General features: G+C 42.0%; 1 protein-coding gene across 9 annotated transcripts in view; it reads right to left on the bottom strand.

Annotated features, from left to right (window-relative positions):
• LOC118929225 (integrator complex subunit 6-like) overlaps window positions 1-17,392 on the bottom strand; it is a 57,021-nt gene extending 39,629 nt beyond the window's left edge. The window contains exons 1-3 of one of the 9 annotated variants that reach the window (XM_057495740.1): window positions 17,315-17,392; window positions 16,900-16,985; window positions 16,683-16,760 (exon numbers count right to left, since the gene is read on the bottom strand). In XM_057495740.1, the coding sequence (XP_057351723.1) occupies window positions 16,683-16,760; window positions 16,900-16,971 (150 nt within the window). In that variant the 5' untranslated portion in view covers window positions 16,972-16,985; window positions 17,315-17,392. The other 8 variants (XM_057495739.1, XM_057495737.1, XM_057495742.1 and 5 more) reach the window with 8 other exon arrangements.
• Window positions 17,393-19,268: the final 1,876 nt, after the last annotated feature.

Here is a 19,268-nt window from a genome sequence, read left to right as displayed (position 1 = left end):
ACAGAACACAGTATCAGAATGAAACATACAATGGAAGGTTTTAAAAGATTAGATATGGTGGAGGAGACAATAAATGAAATAGAAATTAGAGAAGAGGAATACAAAGAAGCTGAGGCACAGAGAGAAAAAAGGATCTCTAAGAATGAAAGAATACTGAGAGAACTGTGTGACAATCCAAATAGAACATATTTGCATTATAGGGGTACCAGAAGAAGAAGAGAGAGAAAAAGGGATAGAAAGTGTCTTTGAGGAGGTAATTGCTGAATGCTTCCCCATTCTGGGGAAGGAGATAGTCTCTCAGGCGATGGAGGTGCACAGACCTCCCAACACAAGGGACCCAAGGAAGACAACACCAAGACATATAGTAATTAACATGGCAAAAATCAAGGATAAGGACAGAATATGAAAAGCAGCCAGAGAGAGAAATAAGATCATATACAAAGGAAGGCCCATCAGGCTATGATCAGACTTCTTAGCAGAAACCTTACAGGCCAGAAGGGAGTGACATGATATACTTAATACGTAATGAAGATCAGAGTAGAAATAAATAAAATTGACAATAATAAAACAGTAGAAAGAATCAATGAAACCAGGAGCTTGTACTTCAAGAAAATAAACAAAACAGATAAACCCCTATCCAGCTTTATCAAGAAAAAAAGAGAGTTTGCACACACAAACAGAATCAGAAATGAGAAAGAAAAACTCACCACGGACACCACAGAAATACAAAGAATTATGAGAGAATACTATGAAAAATTATATGCTAACTAATTGGATAACCTAGAAGAAATGGACAACTTTCTAGAACAATACAACCTTCCAAGGCTGACCAGGAAGAAACAGAAAATCTGAATAGACCAACTAACAGCAATGAAATTGAACTGGTAATCAAAAAACTACCTAAGAACAAAACCCCTGGACCAGATGGTTTCATGGTTTCACTGCTGAATTTTATCAAATATTTAGTGAAGTCCTAATACCCATTCTCCTTAAAGTTTTCCAAAAAGTAGAAGAGGAGGGAATACTCCCAAACTCATTCTATGAGGCCAGCATCACTCGAATACCAAAACCAGGCAAAGACACCACAAAAAAAGAAAATTACAGACCAATATCCCTGTTGAATATAGTTGCAAAAATACTCTACAAAATATTTGCAAATGGAATTCAATAATACATCAAAAAGATTATCCATCATGATCAAGTAGGTTTTATTCCAGGGATGCAAGGATGGTACAACATTTGAAAATCCATCAATATCATCCACCACATCAACAAAAAGAAGGACAAAAACCACATGATCATCTCCATAGATGCTGAAAAAGCATTCAACAAAATTCAACATCCATTCATGATAAAAACTTTCAACAAAATGGGTATACAGGGCAAGTACCTCAACATAATAAAGGCCATATATGACAAACCCACAGCCAACATCATACTTAACAGCGAGACGCTGAAAGCTTTTCCTTTAAGATCAGGAACAAGAAAAGGATGCCCACTCTCCCAACTTTTATTCAACATAGTTCTGGAGGTGCTAGCCACGGCAATCAGACAACACAAAGAAATAAAAGGCATCCAGATTGGCAAGGAAGAAGTTATACTGTCCCTGTTGGCAGATGACATGATATTGTACATAAAAAACCCTAAGGAATGCACTCAAAACTACTAGATCTAATATCTGAATTCCGCAGAGTGGTGGGATACAAAATTAATACACAGAAATCTGTTGCATTCCTATACAGTAATGATGAACTAGCAGAAAGAGAAATTAGGAAAATAATTCCATTCACAACTGCATCAAAAAGAATAAAATACCTAGGAATAAACCTAACAAAGGAAGTGAAAGACCTGTACTCTGAAAATTAAAAGACACTCATGAGAGAAATTAAAGAAGATACCAATAAATGGAAACACATCCCATCCTCATGGATAGGAACAATTAATATTGTCAAAATGGCCATCCTGCCTAAAGCAATCTACAGATTCAATGCAATTCCTATCAAAATACCAACAGCATTCTTCAATGAACTAGACCAAATTGTTCTAAAATTCATATGGAACCACAAAAGACCCCAAATAGCCAAAGCAATCCTGAGAAGGAAGAATAAAGTGGGGGGAATTATGCTCCCTGACTTCAAGCTGTACTACAAAGTCATCGTAATCAAGATAATTTGGTACTGGCACAAGAACCAACCCATAGACCAATGGAACAGACTAGAAAGCCCAGATATAAACACAAGCATATATATAAGGTCAATTAATATATGATAAAGGAACCCTGGACATACAATGGGGAAATGACAGCCTCTTCAACACCTGCTGTTGGCAAAACTGACAGCTACATGCAAGAGAATGAAACTGGATTATTGTTACACCCCATACACAAAAGTATACTCAAAATGGATAGAAGACCTGAATGTAAGTCATGAAACCATAAAACTCTTAGAAAAAAACATAGGCAAAAATCTCCTGAATATAAACACGAGCAACTTCTTCCTGAACACATCTCCTCAAACAAGGGAAACAAAAGCAAAAATGAACACATTGGACTACATCAAACTAAAAAGTTTCTGTACTGCAAAGGACACTATCAACAGAATGAAAAGGCATCCTACAGTATGAGAGAATATATTTGTAAACGACATATCTAACAAGGGGTTAACATCCAAAATATATAAAGAACTCACATGCCTCAACACCCAAAATGCAAATAACCTGATTAACAAATGGGCAGAGGATATGAAGAGACAATTCTCCAAAAAAGAAACTCAGATGGCCAACAGGCACATGAAAAGATGCTCCACATCACTAATCATCAGGGAAATGCAAATTAAAACCACAATGAGATATCACCTCACACCAGTAAGGATGACCAGCATCGAAAAGACTAAGAACAACAAATGCTGGTGAGGATGCGGAGAAAGGGGAACCCTCCTACACTGCTGGTGGGAATGCATGCTAGTTCAACCATTGTGGAAAGCAATATGGAGGTTCCTCAAAAAACTAAAAATTGAAATACCATTTGACCCAGGAATCCCACTCCTTGGAATTTACCCAAAGAATACAAGTTTTCAGATTCAAAGAGACATATGCACCCATATGTTTATCGCAGCACTATTTACAATAGCCAAGATCTGAAAGCAACCTAAGTGTCCATCAGTAGATGAATGGATAAAGAAGAGGTGGTACATACACACAATGGAATACTATTCAACCATAAGAAAGAAAGAAATCCTACCATTTGCAAGAAGAACATGGATGGAGCTGGAGGATATTATGCTCAGTGAAAAAGCCAGGCGTAGAAAGACAAATGCCAAATGATTTCCCTCATTTGTGGAGTGTAACAACGAAGCAGAACTAAAGGAACAAAACAGCAGCAGACACACAGACACCAAAAAGGGACTAATGGTTACCAAAGGGGAGGGGTGTGGGAGGGTGGGTTGGGAGGGAGGGAGATGGGAATTGAGGGGTATTATGTTTAGCACACGTGGTGTGAGGGGTCACGGGGAAAACAGTGTAGCACAGAGAAGGCAATTGGTGAATCTGTGGCATCTTACTTCACTGATGGGATAGTGACTGCAATGGGTATGGGTGGGGACTTGATAATATGGGTAAATGTAGTAACCACATTGTTCTTTCATGTGAAACCCTCATAAGAGTGTATATCAATAATACCTTAATGAAAAAAAAAGACAAAAAAGAAAACATAGGCAAAAACCTCTTGAACATAAGTATGAGCACTTTTTTTCTGGACACATCTCCGTGGGCAAGAAAAGCAAAAGCAAAAATAAAACAAGTGATGCTACATCAAACTAAAATGCTTCTGTACAGCAAAGGACACCATCAACAAAACAAAAAGGCAACCTACAGTATGGGAGAATATATTTGTACATGATTTATCTGATAAGGGGTTAACATCCAAAATATATAAAGAACTCATATGACGCAATTCCCTAAAAAACAAATAACCCAATTGAAAAACGGGCGGAGGACCTAAAAAACATTTTTCCAAAGAAGAAATACAGATGACCAACAGGTGCATGAAAAGATGTTCCACATTGCTAATCATCAGGGAAATGCAAATCAATGAGATATCACCTCACACCAGTTAGGATCTCCACTATCCAAAAGACAAGTAACAAGTGTTGGCAAGGATATGGAGGAAAGGGGACCCTCCCACACTGTTAGTGGGAATGTAAACTGGTGCAGCCACTTGCAGAAAGCAGTATGGAGGTTGCTCAGAAACTGAAAATAGAAATATCATACAACCCAGTAATTCCACTTCTAGGAGTTTACCCAAAGAAAACAAAATCTCTAATTTGAAAAGATATAGGCACCATATGTTTACTGCCACATTATTTCCAATAGCCAAGGTATGGAAGCAACCAAAGTGTCCATCAATAGGTGAATGGATAGAGAAGAAGCGGTACATATACACAATGGAATATTATTCAGCCATAAAAAAGAAAGAAATCCTGCCATTTGCACCAACATGGATGGAGCTAGAGGGTATTATGGTAAGTGAAGTAAGCCAGACTGTGAAAGACAAGTACCATATGATTTCACTTGTATGTGGAATCTAAAAACAAAATAAAACAAAATGAACAAAATAGCAGTAGACTCACAGACACTCAGGCATGACTGGTAGTTATCATAGGAGAGATTGGGGTAGGTGGGTGAAATAGGTAAATGGGATAAAGAGGCACAAAATCTCAATCATAATATAAATTAGTCACAGAGATGAAAGTACAGCACAGAGTCAACAGTTCTGTAACATCTTTCTATGTTGGCAGGAAGTAACTATACTAGTTGGGGAGAGGATTTAATAATGTACATATAACTGCTGAATGAGTATGTTATATACCTCAAACCAATATAATATTGCTTATCAACTATACTTCAATAAACATTTTAAAAAATAAAGCAGCTTCTATCACATCCTCCCCGTTCTCATACCCTTAATGCTTTCAGCGGACTTTCTCTCCTCCCCCAGGCCTGTAGCTCTCCCTGGCTCTGTAACTCCTCTTCCTCTGGTTAACGATGTTCTAAGGGCTGGCACCAGGAATGGGGAGACCAACTCAGGGGGTGGAGGAGGCAGGTCTGGCTGAAGCTCAGGACTCTTGAGGGGAAATAATGGGAAATAAGTTTACACAGACACCTGGAACAGATCCCAGAGAGCTCAAGAGTGGCATCCGTAGGCTTGGGGAGTCTGAAGGCTTGGGAGTAGGGAGGTATATGAAGAAACCAGCTTTTTTTGGAAAGTTAGCAGTTGATGGGGGTAGGGAGTAGGGATTTGTGGGGCACTTGGGAAGTCCCATAGAAGGCTGTTATTGTGGTCTAAGCATAAAAGGTCAGGAATTTGGACTCAAATGATGGCAGCAGAAACTGAGTTGAAGAAACATTGTAAGAGACTTTTCAAAGTGATGATGCACCTTAGAAGACGGAAGGACAGGAGCAAAGCTGATTCACACCTAGCTTTTGATCCTGGGTGACTAAAAGATGGGGAATGTGGAAGAAGGGATAGGATTTACAGTCACAGGAAGTCTTTTTGACATAATAACTATGAGCTGCTGTCAGGAGAGACATGCACATGGAGAAGTCCTATAGTGAGCTAGAGATGCCTGGGTGAAAAGCTAAAGACGGAGAGGCATCAGCGTAGAAGGAATATTTGAAACCATGAATGACATAGGATGCAGTCACGAAGGGAAAGAATTTGGAAGATCAGGAAAGAATTATAGAGAGAGATGGAGAAACAGAATAGAGGAGGTGATAAGTTTCTGGAAGGAAGGTATATCAACAGTTTCAAATGTAGTCAAGAACAAAGAGAATAAACATTGGTAAGTTGGCCCACGTAGCTATATAGTAAATCCTAAGACCTCGAGAAATCATATTTACTTTTCTCACTAGTACTATTCCACACTTGCACAAACATAAATGTTTTGAGTCTTTTGTTCAATAGCATTTAAGTCCAGAGTTTGGCGCTTGGTACTAAGTTTGCTGAACTATTAGACCTACAGGGCAGGATATAAATAATGAAAGAGTAACTGCCATTAATGAATACTATAGTCAGGTGGATACGATTTAAGAACAGAACTCTACTTTTTCTACAAACATCTCACACATCAGCACAACAGTCTTCATCTGATTCTTTTCTGGTGAAGACCCCAGGGGCTGAGTTGACAGCATCTCCATTCCTTCTCTGAAATTCACCCCTTGCCCACCTAAGCAGGAAAGAAAAAAAATGCGACCTGGCAGCGGGGGTAGCTGGAGGCAAATGGGAAATCTGGATGAAATGAATGAAGACTGCACCCTTCAGTGAGGCACAAGCTGAGACATTAAACTCTGCGTAGGTGGTATGGCGCATTCAGGCCTTTTACAAAACCGTCTCTGCCTCCCTCACAGGCTATAGAGTAGAAGAAACTAAATGATTACTGTGGAGTACACAGAATGCCTTTCTTTTCCCTACAAGAAAAATATTTATCAGAAGACCTGATAAAGTGAAGATGGCAAATCAGTTTCCGGAGGCCACTAGATATCCCAAGACCACCCTGCTGCTTTTGAGAGCCTATGGCTCTTCCTGTAGGGTTTACTCAGTTTAGGCCACCAGTCCTCGAACTCCACCCCCAACACATACATACCATCCCAAGCTCCAGCAACTTAGCTGCAACCAACAGCTCCACACACAAATGCACCCTGATATTCACCAAGAAACAGTCAGAGAAATCATAAAAAATGGCAACACTGGCAGTAATAATTTGTATTCACTGAGTTCTTGCTCTAATACCAAGCACTGTTATATCAAAAGCAACTATAAATAAGAACATGATAATTCTGTCTAAAAAACATAGCTCTAGGACATATATCATAATGAGAAAATATCAGAGAGAGTTATTAGAAGAAATGTTCTACCATGATAGATAGGAAAAGGGAAGTGGCTCATTACTGAAGAGTCTGGAATAGAGATAGACCTGGGTTGCCATTCTGCTGTGGTTACTTAACCTCTCTGGGCACCTGTTTCCTGATCTGTTAAATGGGGATAATAATAGTACTTATGACTTAAGCTGGTTGGGAAGATAAATAAAATAAATACTTTATATTCCTTGGCACACTGCCAGGTACATAAGCATTACTCAATAAATGTCGGCTGCTATATTTAGAAAGTTATTTATAGTTCATTATTAGAAGGAAGTAGATATAAGTCAAATCACATCCGTAAAAGCCAGATAACACCTTTGACTGTAAGACGGGATTTAGGTAGTTCTAAAGAAACTAGGGCTATAATACAGTTCTACCTCATATACTCGCCATTCATCAGCATGTCTATACTTTCACTCAGCCTCAGAATTAAACATTGGTATTTATTCCTTAAATGGGAGCCAATACAGTAACAAAAAATATCATGGTCACTTCTGTAATCCCCATTAGGAAGACTGAGTTTAGAGAAGGTAGTAATCATGGGAGCCCTCCTGTCACGTGGACCTGGACCTCCCCCTGCCTTTTAATGCTACTGATGATTTCCCATGATATAAGACAAGGGCTTTGCTAGGGAACATCAAGAAAGCCTTCAGTAAGAGCAGTGATACAAACCCCTCTTTGTTTCTTAGGTTTTACACTATGCCAAGCAAGAGAATTTATCCTTTAACATGACTTTCTTGATGAGTACTGTTCTGGGAATTCTGGGGCCAAGTAGCTATGTAAATCTACTAAGGAATATGTTATATATTTCTAATAACACTAAAAGCATGGAACATTTAGTGCCACTGGCGAGCACATATTACAAACAGAATTCTGGATAATTGTAATTACATTAGTAGTTCACATATATGTTCTATTGTACCTAACTCAGGAAAAAACTTCTAACCCAACCAGTTGGATCACTAGTTGCATCCAAAAGTCTGAGCAACCAAACTGGCTTTCAATACGAACAAGAATGGGATGCTTTCATATTTCGCCCCAGGGCCAAGGGTTATCAACCCATCAATTCCGAACTGTATGATAACCTTTCATGCACAAATGAGTCCATTATGGTGGTGTCCATTTTAAACACAACTTCAAGAGAAAGGATCCTCCTTCAGAAACAAGTTCTAGGACATAAACATCGTAACTGTCTTAAGAAAGAATACAGACCAACACTGTTGTCTAATAGAAATATAGTGCAAGCCACATATATAATTTTATATTTTTTAGTGACCATATGATATATTTAGATGTATGTAAATATATTACATATATATATTTTTTAAAATAGAAACAGCTGTAATTATTATATTTTATTTAACTCAATATATAAAAAGCATTATTGCTTAAACTTCGAATCAATATAAAAATTGTTGAGATATTTTATAGATATAGCGAGTGTTTAATTTACACTTACAGCACATCTTGATTCAGACTAGCTGCATTTCAAGTCTCCATAACCACACACGGCTAGTGGATGCTGTACAGAACAGTGTAAACACAGCCAAGCTAAAATACTTATGACCAATATATTTGAGGCACCATGCCTACACCCACTGCCACCTCAGCCCTTCACTCTCTTTGCTTTTTGCTGGAGCCCTTCCAGTGTCCCCACCCCTCATTGGGACCACCAGTCCACCTGAGGTGTGAGTAAGAAGTGGGGGAGGGGTGTGTTTTTCACAAATCACCTTGGAAACCCAAATCCATTTCCCAGTAGGAACAGTCATGAACACAAACACAACCGTTCTCCGGTTAAGTGACATTAAGGGTTAAAAAGACTTTCCTGGGGAGGAAGGTCTGGGAACCTAATCACCATTCCGAACACTGTATCCAGGAGATGGTGTGCTCCAAGCTTCCCATAGCACACAAAGGGATTGCCTGGATCTCTCATTTACACTCTTGGGAAAAGGGAACTGGAGGCCATTTCACAAAGAGTTTTTCATTTAAGGACTTAAATCAGGGGGTTTCCCTTCTTCAACATTGTTACCCCTGCCCTCATACAGAGGGTCCTTCAATCCTGCCCTTCTCTGGAAAGCACATTTCTCCCTGAGATAAGGAACAGCTGCCCTATTTGGCCACTCTGTGAACCTAAGAACCCTGTCCCCTGAGCAGTTCTAATTATCTTTCTGAAGCAAAGGCAACTGAAAGGGACAAAATTTGCCCTATCCTTACATGGGCCCTGTCCTCTTGCCAGCCCTCCCACCCCAGTCCCAACCTCAAGGCCAAAAGCTTTCAAGGGGCCAGCACTAATGCAAAACCCAGGAGTTTCAACTGCTTTGGGGTCTCCCCTACCTTTCATTTTCCCTCCAGCCCATCTCAACGTCTGCTTCTTTGTAATAATAACCCAGCAAGCATGGGGACAACAAACCTTGCCCTAAACCAAATCCACATCAAGGCTCTTCATCCAGGGAGAAATGAATAAACTCTAGCTTGTAGCTTTCAAAGCCCTTTTGCTGTTCAGTCTTAACTAGTTACCATCTTGACCAGATAAGCTGAATTGTCACTGTGTCCACCCATCCTCCCTCCCTCACCCCTAGTTGGTTGGTTAGGAGTTCGCTGTTCTTGAACCCTCTCCCCCATACTTTAATCCACATTCCCCTGTCATCTTTTCCCAATGGCTAAACTCAGGACCCTTGATGACTAGGACCCTGTCTTTTACTATTCTGATCTCCCATTGGGTCATGACTTTCTTGGTGTCGCCGCTGGGCCCTATAACAAAGCATGGTCCATAGAGGGTGCTCAATGAACATATAGTAAATGAATGCCTACATTGCTGTAGTAGCAATCCACTGTCAGACTTATTTTCCAGAAACACCATTTTGATCATATCTCCATAATGGTGATAAAAGTCACACCAACGGTTATCTGCGGGAGAGAAAGGGATTGCAGGAAGTAGCCAGAGGCATTTTCTGGGTTGATGGGGCTGGTCTGTATCTTGGCCTGTGGTAGTGGTTACATGAATGTATAAAGACATAAAAATGCATCAAGTTGTTAAGGCTGATGCATTTTACCGTACGTAAGTTACACTTCAATAAACAAAAGAAAGGGGACACATATCCATTGTTCTTGTAAAAAATCCCATTCTACTATATTATAAAGCTGAACTTAAGTGAAAATGCTAGCTGTATTAAACATTAAACATATCAAATTGTTAATGGTGATCACCCTCTAAGGAAGAACAGCGGAAGTGAGAGGGAGGGGTAGCTATCACACTTACATATTGCTTGAAATCTTTTTTCAATTTATTGAACATCTATTAAAATCTAGGCATTCGCTTAGGTACCTGGTGTACAAATAAAGGTAAGCTCAAATATGAGCCCTTAAAGAGCTGTCATGAAGGAGGCCAACATGAGCACTGATGTTCATCATGTAACATGCTCATTGCTATAGCTAAGGTCTGGACAAAGTGTTAGGGGATCCCAGTGGGAGTTGTTACACCGTTTGGAGTAGGGGGTTGGGCACAGGGATAGGATGACTTCGGAGAATGTAGAATGAAGAGCTGAGGCATGTCACGGTTGAGGCCAAGCAGTGTGTTCTAGGCAGAGGAAACAATGCAACCGCACAGAAGCAAGAGGCACAGTGAGTCTGCAGAAGGCGGCCTCATTGCTCATGGGGGTTGCAGCCTGATGTTCAGGAGAAGAGTGGTGAGACACTGTTGGAAAGGTAAGACAGAAGATCAGGAGGCCTGGAGACCAGGCTAAGGAGTTTGGATTTTAAATCCAAAATGTAATGGGGAGCCACTGAAGGATTTTTAGGTGAGGAATGACTTTGTATTTTAAGAATGATCAATCTAGTGGCAATGAGGAGGAAGAATCAGTGGAGAGCAAGACCAGATGTTGGGAGATCAACTGAGTGGCTGCTGCCACTGCGATCCAGGTGAGGAATGGTGAAGGTTGAAACAAGGGAGGAGCAATGAACAATGGATGGATACACGAAAGGCTGAGGATACAGAACAGATGGGACTCCATAATTGTGTCAGCGTTCCCCAGTCAGCTTCCAGCTGGTGCCTGGTCTGAAGATAAGGACTTCCTCCCTTGCCTAGAGATCTAGTCTTCTAGCAGTAACTCTTCCCTTTTCTTTCTTTCTTTTTTTAAAACAAAGAATACTTCATTCACTGCAAAATAAAACAATAAACAAAACTACAGATAGAGTGGCATATACCTGAGTAATGAAGGGTTATCTGTATATGCTGCTTTCACTGAAGTTCTAATTCCTCCATCTTCTTCTCTTATATAAAGAAAAGTGCTTCCAGTCAAAGTACCTCACTCCTAAAATTCTTTTCAGTAAACTATATTTAATTCATAGGTTGGATAAAAGTCTGTATTTGCTATTTATTTATTTAGGTATAATTGACATATAACATATTAGTTTCAGGTATATGCCATATTGATTTGATATTTGTATATATTGCAAAATGATCAACACAAGTAAGTCCAGCTAACATTCATCACCATACACAGTAACAGTTTTATTTCTTTTTTCTTAGGATGAAAACTTCTAAGATCTACTCTCACAACAACTTTTCAAATATGCAATACAGTATATTATTAACTATGGTCACCATGCTGTATATTACATCCCCAGGACTTACTTTACAACTGGGAGCTTGTTGATCCCCTTCACCCATTTCGGCCTGCCCCCAACCCTGCCTCTGGCAACCATGTCTTTTCTATTTATTTATGAACTTGGTTTGTTTGTTTTAGATTTCACATGTAAGTTAAATCATATTTGTCTTTCTCCGACTTATTTCACTTAGCGTAATGCCGTCAATGTCTACCCATGTTGTTACAAATGGCAAGATTTCCTTTTCTTAATTGCTTAATAGTATTCCCTTGTGTGTGTGTGTGTGTATATATATATATATATATACACACACTACAATCTCTTTAAGCATTCATCCACCAATGGACACTTAGGTTGTTTCCATATCTTGGCTATTGTAAATAATGCTGCAATGAACATCTTTTCAGGTTAGTGCTTTCATTTTCTTCAGATAAATACCCAGGACTGGATCCTATGGTAGTTCTATTTTTGATTTTTTGAGGAACCCCTATACTGTCTTCCACAGTGGCTATACCAATTTACATTCCCACCAACAGTGCACAAGATTTCCTTTTCTCCACATCCTCACCAACACGTTACCTCTTGTCTTTTTGATGATGGCCATTCTAACAGGTGTGAGGTGATAGCCCACTGTGGTTTTGATTTGCATTTCCCTGGTGGTTAGTGATGTTGAGCACCTTTTCATGTCTCTGTTGGCCATCTGTATGTCTTTTACGGAAAAAATATCTCTGCCCATTTTTTATCAGACTGTTTGGTATTTTTGTTAAGTTGTTTGAGTTCTTTACATATTTTGGATATTGATTTGCAAATATTTCCCCATTCAATAGTTTGCCTTTTCATTTGTTAATGGCTTCTCTCCCCTTTTATTTCAAAGTAACTATCATCACATGCTTCAAATGGCCAATGAGGAAGGAGAAAAGCAAGCAAGCTCAGGAGAGAAGTAACTCATCATAATAGTCAATGCACTGCCTATGTTGCATTTTGAGTTTTAAATACACTTTCCATTGTCCCAGGCTATGTTGTAACTGCTTCACTGAAAAGCACTTTCTTAGCTTCCAACCACAGTGAAAGGCTCCCCTGAAAGTTGTTCCTTTTCCAAATAAGGTCCATAAGATATACTCATGGGCATATAAAAAAGTTACATCTTAGCTAAAATACCACTAAATATTTGGAACAGAGATCATTTTAAAAGCATATGTTCACTTCCTAAATCTGTAAGCCAAAATGCTGCCTTGTGCTGATATACATTGACAAAGGCATGCAGATACCAGTAAGCAAAGCTAGCTATAGGATATGAAAAAGCAACACTCAAGGGAAATTTTCACTTTTCCAAATGCTCTGTTTTAAAATTACAGACTTGGGATATTTCTTTGAAACATCTCTTCCTATTTATATATTAAAAAATCCATCCACTCTACATGTTTCAGCTATTTCCAGAAGAGCGACTTGGTTTTTTGTTTAAAAAGCATTTCCTTCAATGGAAAAGCAATCATTTCAAGAAAGTTGCTTCAAACACCCAACTATTTGAGTAGTCATATTATTATAAACTCCCATCTCATGGCTCACTTTCTTCCTGGTGCCTTCAATTTGCTCAGTTAGTAGCAGGGACAAGCTTACCTCTGCTATTCACTGAATAAAAGGAAATTATGATTCATAGCAATACAAAACATGCAAGACAGCAGAACCTCAGCCAAAACTATTAAGAACTATTACACAAAAACCCCCACTTTTTAAAAACCAAGTATCAGTCTTATCAGGACGTACTGGAAATGTTAAGATATTAAACAGAGTTTCTTCCTGGCTGTGTACACTAAAGATACCATTGTATAAATGTAGTGTTAACACTTGTGACACGATGCATAAAACTTGTCTACCAAAGTAATGCTTGAAACAGCTGTAGCACAAAATGCTTGCACTTCCTATACTTCTTATATGGTCTCCAAATCAAATCTAATTCCATCCATGCAAAGCTGGCTGCTAGTAACAGGGATGACTAATTTTAAAAGAGCACACAGCCACGTCCTAAGGGGTATGCAGTAAGAAGTTACGAAGTCCTAGGTGAAACACTATATTCACATACTAGACAGTACACATTAGTAAAAATACCAGTCACTGTAACTTTTCACAAGATTTATTGTCAGAGCTTGTAAGTGGATATACTGGGAACAGTTCCACGCCTGTTAGGGGGAAGAAACCTCCCAACCAAATGCACAACTCATGCCTGGTGGACCACCAATAGAATTGAATCCTCTGGTAGAAAAAAAAAATTCCCTCTGCAGTGTTTAGACTTGGCTACAACCAAGACCTGAGAAATCAGTAGTTATTTTGAGAAGAGAGAAACAGTGGGCCTCCAACTGTAGAGAAACTGAAAAGTATATACTTCATGTTATTCTGATGAAAAAAATAAGCTACAGATACACTCATGTTATTCTGTAGAAAACTAAGCTACAAATAAAACCCTACTTACTATCACTTTGCGGAAAAGGCCAGAGGCACCAATGAAGAGTGAAGTTTTAAGAAGGAACTAAGATGCCTGCTGACAATCAAAGAAAGATCTCTTTGATAATCAGTGTTACCAACCGACTTTCCTGGCTCCCAGCTATCAACAAGTGAAAGGCTAAATTTCAAGAAAAATTCAGCAGATGTTTTAAAATTTCAGACCTTCCAAAATGGCTAGATCCTAAAATCAAAAGAACAAATAATTACCACATGCTCAGGGGCGAGGTGACGGTGGGCAGGACGGAGTGGCTGAAAGAGACTCAGAAAAAGAAAATGCTACCAAAGTATGGCTTAGCAGCAGTAATTCAGGTACAGACAACAAAACGACAAGAACACCATTAAGATCATTAACCATTTCCCGGCAAATACAGTTATGCAAGATGAAAATTAAATCTCTGAATAACCTTGGAAAAGTAAAAAGAGCAAAGAAGTTAGTATATTAATTAAAAGTATTACACAAAGTATCTTCCCATATCTGACCTACATAAGAAGAAAAGACCAAACTCAACTTGGAAGAATGTTTTTTACTGTAGGAAAAAAAAGTAGTATGTAAGACGGAAGGATTAAAAGAGTTAAGGAATGAAATGTCCACTAAAAACAAAACCCAACTTTCCCCCGCTGCTCACAGAACTATTTGCAACCTCTAATATACCGTGGACAAGTTACACAGCCACTAAAAATTTTAAGTACGAAGACTATGTGGCAACCTGGAATAATTCATAGGACAAAATAGGTGGAGAAAGCAGAACACAAAATAATATCTCCAGCGTGGTTGCAATGCTAGGTTAAAAGATGTGATGATGGTTAAGTATGGTAGAATTTTGCTCCCTTTCCAAAGATTCTGTAAATATTGCCATGAAGGTTTTATAGATCAAAAACCATTTTAAACCTACTAGCCTGACATTCAAAAAATGTGTAAAAAGTTATTCCTTTAAAGAAAAAAAAAGACACACTGCTTTGTAGCTTATTCATTATTTCATATTAAGGACCTCAAATGGCCACAGTACAAACGGGGGGTTCTTATCTGTATTAATACTCAAAGGGTGTAGACTTTCAGACTTACTCTGTACAAACATCTGCTTTTCTATGTGGAAAAAATGGTCACGCCCTTTTGGGAAACTGACATTTTTTAAAAAGCTGATGGCGTTTTGAAAGATGTCTACTTGTTCCATTTTTCGAAATAGATAAATCAAAAATGAAAACAAAGCTTCGAAACCGAACAGTTTTAAGGGGAACCAGCTAATGAAACTGTTAACCGAGGCTACTTGAGTTACAAAATTAAAGCCTCCCTTTGGTTTTATTTCTGAAGGAGCACTCTTTGGCCAGCTGTTCAGCTTGGTTAGGTTCCATTATTTTAAACACTCGGCTGAAACGGATTACAACACATCCAGATTGCACCTCTCCAGCATTATTAACATAATTCTGAGAAAAAGAGGGCGTCTAGCAAAAGACGTTAAGGATTATGATAACACAGTTTTTAAATTTCAATATGCAAGCAGGACTCTCATGCAGGTTGATTTAAGAGCCTGAGTTCCATTTTATCGGGCCACTGCAGGCAAGGCAGTTCTTTATCTCCTCACTATTAGGAACATAAATTAACTACCCCACCACCGAGGTTAAGTCCTCCCTACTTTTTTCCTGGAGGTCAGAATCCTGTGGATCAAATCATGGAATCTGACGATGGCAACTGCGCGCAGTGGAGTCCTCCCCTGCCTTCCTTTCTTCTCCCCGAACAAATCCCTACGTGGCTAACACAAACCTAATTTGCGGTGTAAATAGGTAGGCCAGGTCCCTGAAAAGCTCTGCCCCTTGTGGGTTCTGACTGGGCATCTCCCTGCCCCACTCCGTCGCGGCTGCCGCGGAGTCCCCAAAGGAACCCTAACAGGAGCTAGGGTGAGCCGCGCTTAAGGGCACCGATTCCAGAGAAGAAATGAGAGGAGTGTCCCGGGCACGGGGGCTGGGGCGTTGGGAGGCTCGCGGGGCGGCCACATTTGCCTTTGGGTAGGGGCGGATTGGAGACCACATAAGTGCAGAAGCGAGAGCCACAGCTCTGCAGGCGGGCGGCGGGCTCCGCCACGCTCTCCGCAGGAAGGGGGGGAGCGGGAGGAAGCGGGGGAGAAGGAGAAGCCGCGGCGGGCGGGAGGAGGGCGAGAAGGAGGTACCGGAGGAGGGGCCGGACTCCGGGAGCGCCCGCGCGCCCAGCCCCAGCACCTCGGGGCGGAGTCGCCGCCGCCGCGCAGGGTGCGCCCCGAAGGGGCGGGCCCGGCCCGCGGCCTCCCTCCGGGCCTCGGCCCTCCTTCCCCCTCCTCCTCCCCTCCCTCCTTCCCATCTCAGCAGCGCCCTCAGTCTCCCTCTCTGGCTCATACAAAAGCAAAATGTCCGCCATCTTCCAAGGCCGCCGCGCCGTCGCCGCCCCCGGCTCGGCCCTCCAGCGGGTGGGCCCCGGGGCCGCCCCTCCCCCGTCCCCCTCCCGGGCCGGGCGCCGCAGCCGCTGGGAAGCCGCCGCTGCACCGCTCTGCCCGCCCCCCGCGCCTCTCGCGCCCCCCGCGCCTCACGCCCTGCGGGCGACGCAGGACCATCCCGGGCGGGGGCGAGGGGTTCAGCTGTCCCCGCCGACGCGCTCCCGGTCGGCGCCCACCCCAACCCCTGGATGGCCCCTTTACCTTGATGCAGTACGGGGGCTCGTCGTAGGTGACCAGCATGTACCTGTCTCCGCGGCTGGCCGGGTCCCGGGCGCGCAGCTGCGGGACGAGGGATGACGGAGGGGGCCGCGAAGGGAAGGAGGGAGAAGGGGGCGATACAGACGTTACAGAAGCACCTAAATCCACCCCCAGCCATCCCTCGGGAGCGCTCCCCATCTCTCCCCTCCCCTCCCTTTACCTTCAAGAATAACTCCACAGCGCCTTTGGCAATGTCCAAATAGGAGGTGCCCAGGTCAGTGCGCTGGTTCATAGAGGCGGACGTGTCTATGAGGAACAGCAGGATGGGCATCTTCCTCCGCACCCCTGGCTCCGCTCCCCACTCTACTGGCCCTCGTGCCCTAACTGCCGCGTACTGCCACCCGAACCCACAACTCTCGCCGAGCCAGGGTGCGAGAGCAAAAGGAAGACTGGGAGACGGGACGGGACGGATGGAACTGCGCCTGGCCTCCTCTTTCTGCAGCCCCACCTCCTCTCCCTCCAAGGGAACTTGAAAGTGTGAGCGTGTGTAGCCCTCGGGGCCCTCCCCCTTCCTGTCTTCTGCCACCACTACTGCCGCCGCAGGGACTACTGCCCGAGCATCCGTCCCCGCTCACTCTGGCGCTCGCCCCAGACTGAGAGCTGTCTCTGTTCACCGACACACAACTTCTGTCCGCTCACCTACCAAGAGCACCATGTGACCAGAACCCACGCCATTGGCTGCCAATTATGTGGTATTTGCATATTCATTAGATGACAGGCCAAGGGGTGGGACTTGGGCGAACCCTGGGAGTTGAAGTTTGAACCCAGACAGGGGGGTACGGGGAAATGTTAAGGACCCTCCTTTAAAGGGCCTGAAAGCTGTTAGGATACTTAGGGTGGTTTGGATGGATTTTTTTCTTGCTCTTCACAAACAGAAAGATTCGAAAGGACGAGTGAATTTGAGCAACAGTTGCACAGAAGTGCAGAAGCAGATGTTGGGTCAGGCTGCACAGAAAACACTTTGCTAACTGCAATAGATCAGTTCTGCCAGTGGCTAAGACAAAAACACTTCAGAAGCAGCAAACTTCTTTACAGGCAAGACCTACTCGCATTCCTTTAGATCCCTCCCCACTCGTGATCCGTATTTATAAGTCGGTTGCTGGCCTTGCGTTCCACATATATCTACTTAGAGAGGAAACTATAGCTGAAACACAAGTTACCTAAACTGTATGTACAAGCTTCTTCGGTTTCATTGAACCGTTTAAGTATTGGCCTGCCCGTGAGAATTCCACCACTGTTGTGTATGGACAGCCTTTACACATGGGAGGTTTATCAACCTAGATTCTGACTCAACTCACCTTAACTGAGCACCTAGAAAGAGTCAGCATCCACGTTAGCCTCATTTAATCTTTGAAATAATTACAGTTGTTGGCACAACATTTAATTTTCAGTGAAGTGCAGCTCAGCGAGATTAGGACAACAGTGAGGGGTGCTCTCAGGTCTGCCTCTATGGAGAGGTTCAATAAATGGCCAGTCATGCTTAGCTGCTTCATGTAACACAATTTTTAAATATTTTTAAATATGGAGGTGTGTATTCCTAGCAGTATGCTAGGCACAATGAGGAATCCTAAGCTTCAGTGAGTTCACAATTTCACTGAGGACAAATAATCTTTTATATGCTCTTTGTATTACACACACACACATTCAATAACATTTTCAGAAAAATAAGGTTTTAGAAGAGGTCACTTGACAGTATATGAGTCAGGGACATACAGTGATGCAAATAAAAAGTGCAGTTGAAGTGATGGTCCAGAGGTCTAGAAATTCCGAAGTTTTCATGGATGAGGCACAAAGGGGAAAGGGTGGAATTCTGGGTTGGAAGAAATGGTGTAAACAAAAAATCAGCCAGAGATAGAAATATCCATGGTGCATTTCAGGCTAGTCTGGATACACCTGGTGGTGTATTAATGGAGAATAAGGATAAAAAGGACACCAGAAGCCCCCATTTCCATTGCTACAAATATTGTTGGAAAGGGCAATGTCTACATGGGCTGGTGTGCTGAAGGTGCCGGATTCATTGGGCCAGGGGGCTAGATTAATTTTGCTGGGTAACAAATCACCACAAAATTAGCAACTTACAACAACACACACGTTTATTACCTCACAGTTGCCATGAGTGAGGGGCCTGGGCCTGGTGTGGCTAGATTCTCTGCTCAGTCTCAGAAAGCTGCATTTAAGGTGTCAGCTAGGCTGTGTTTTTACCAGGAGGCTTGAATGGGAAAGACTCAGCTTCCAAGTTCATTCACTTCCTTGGGGGTGTCTGCTAGCTGGAGGCCCTCCCAGGATCACCTGCAGTTACAGTTCCCTCTTCACAGCATGGCTGTTTGCTGCTCAGGGCCAGCTGGGAAATCACTCACTCCAGTCTGCTAAGAAGGTGCTTCATGTAATGTGACTTAATCACGTGAGTGTCTACCATCACCTCTGCCCTGTTCTATTGATCAGAAGCAAGTCACGGGTCTCACCCACACTCAGGGAGAGATTATACAGGAGGTAATGCCATGGGGTGGAGATCATGGAGCCATGTAAGAA

This window comes from Manis pentadactyla, chromosome X (genome assembly GCF_030020395.1).
Source record: "Manis pentadactyla isolate mManPen7 chromosome X, mManPen7.hap1, whole genome shotgun sequence".
Taxonomy (NCBI): domain Eukaryota; kingdom Metazoa; phylum Chordata; class Mammalia; order Pholidota; family Manidae; genus Manis; species Manis pentadactyla.
This window is presented reverse-complemented; position numbering and strand designations above follow the sequence as displayed.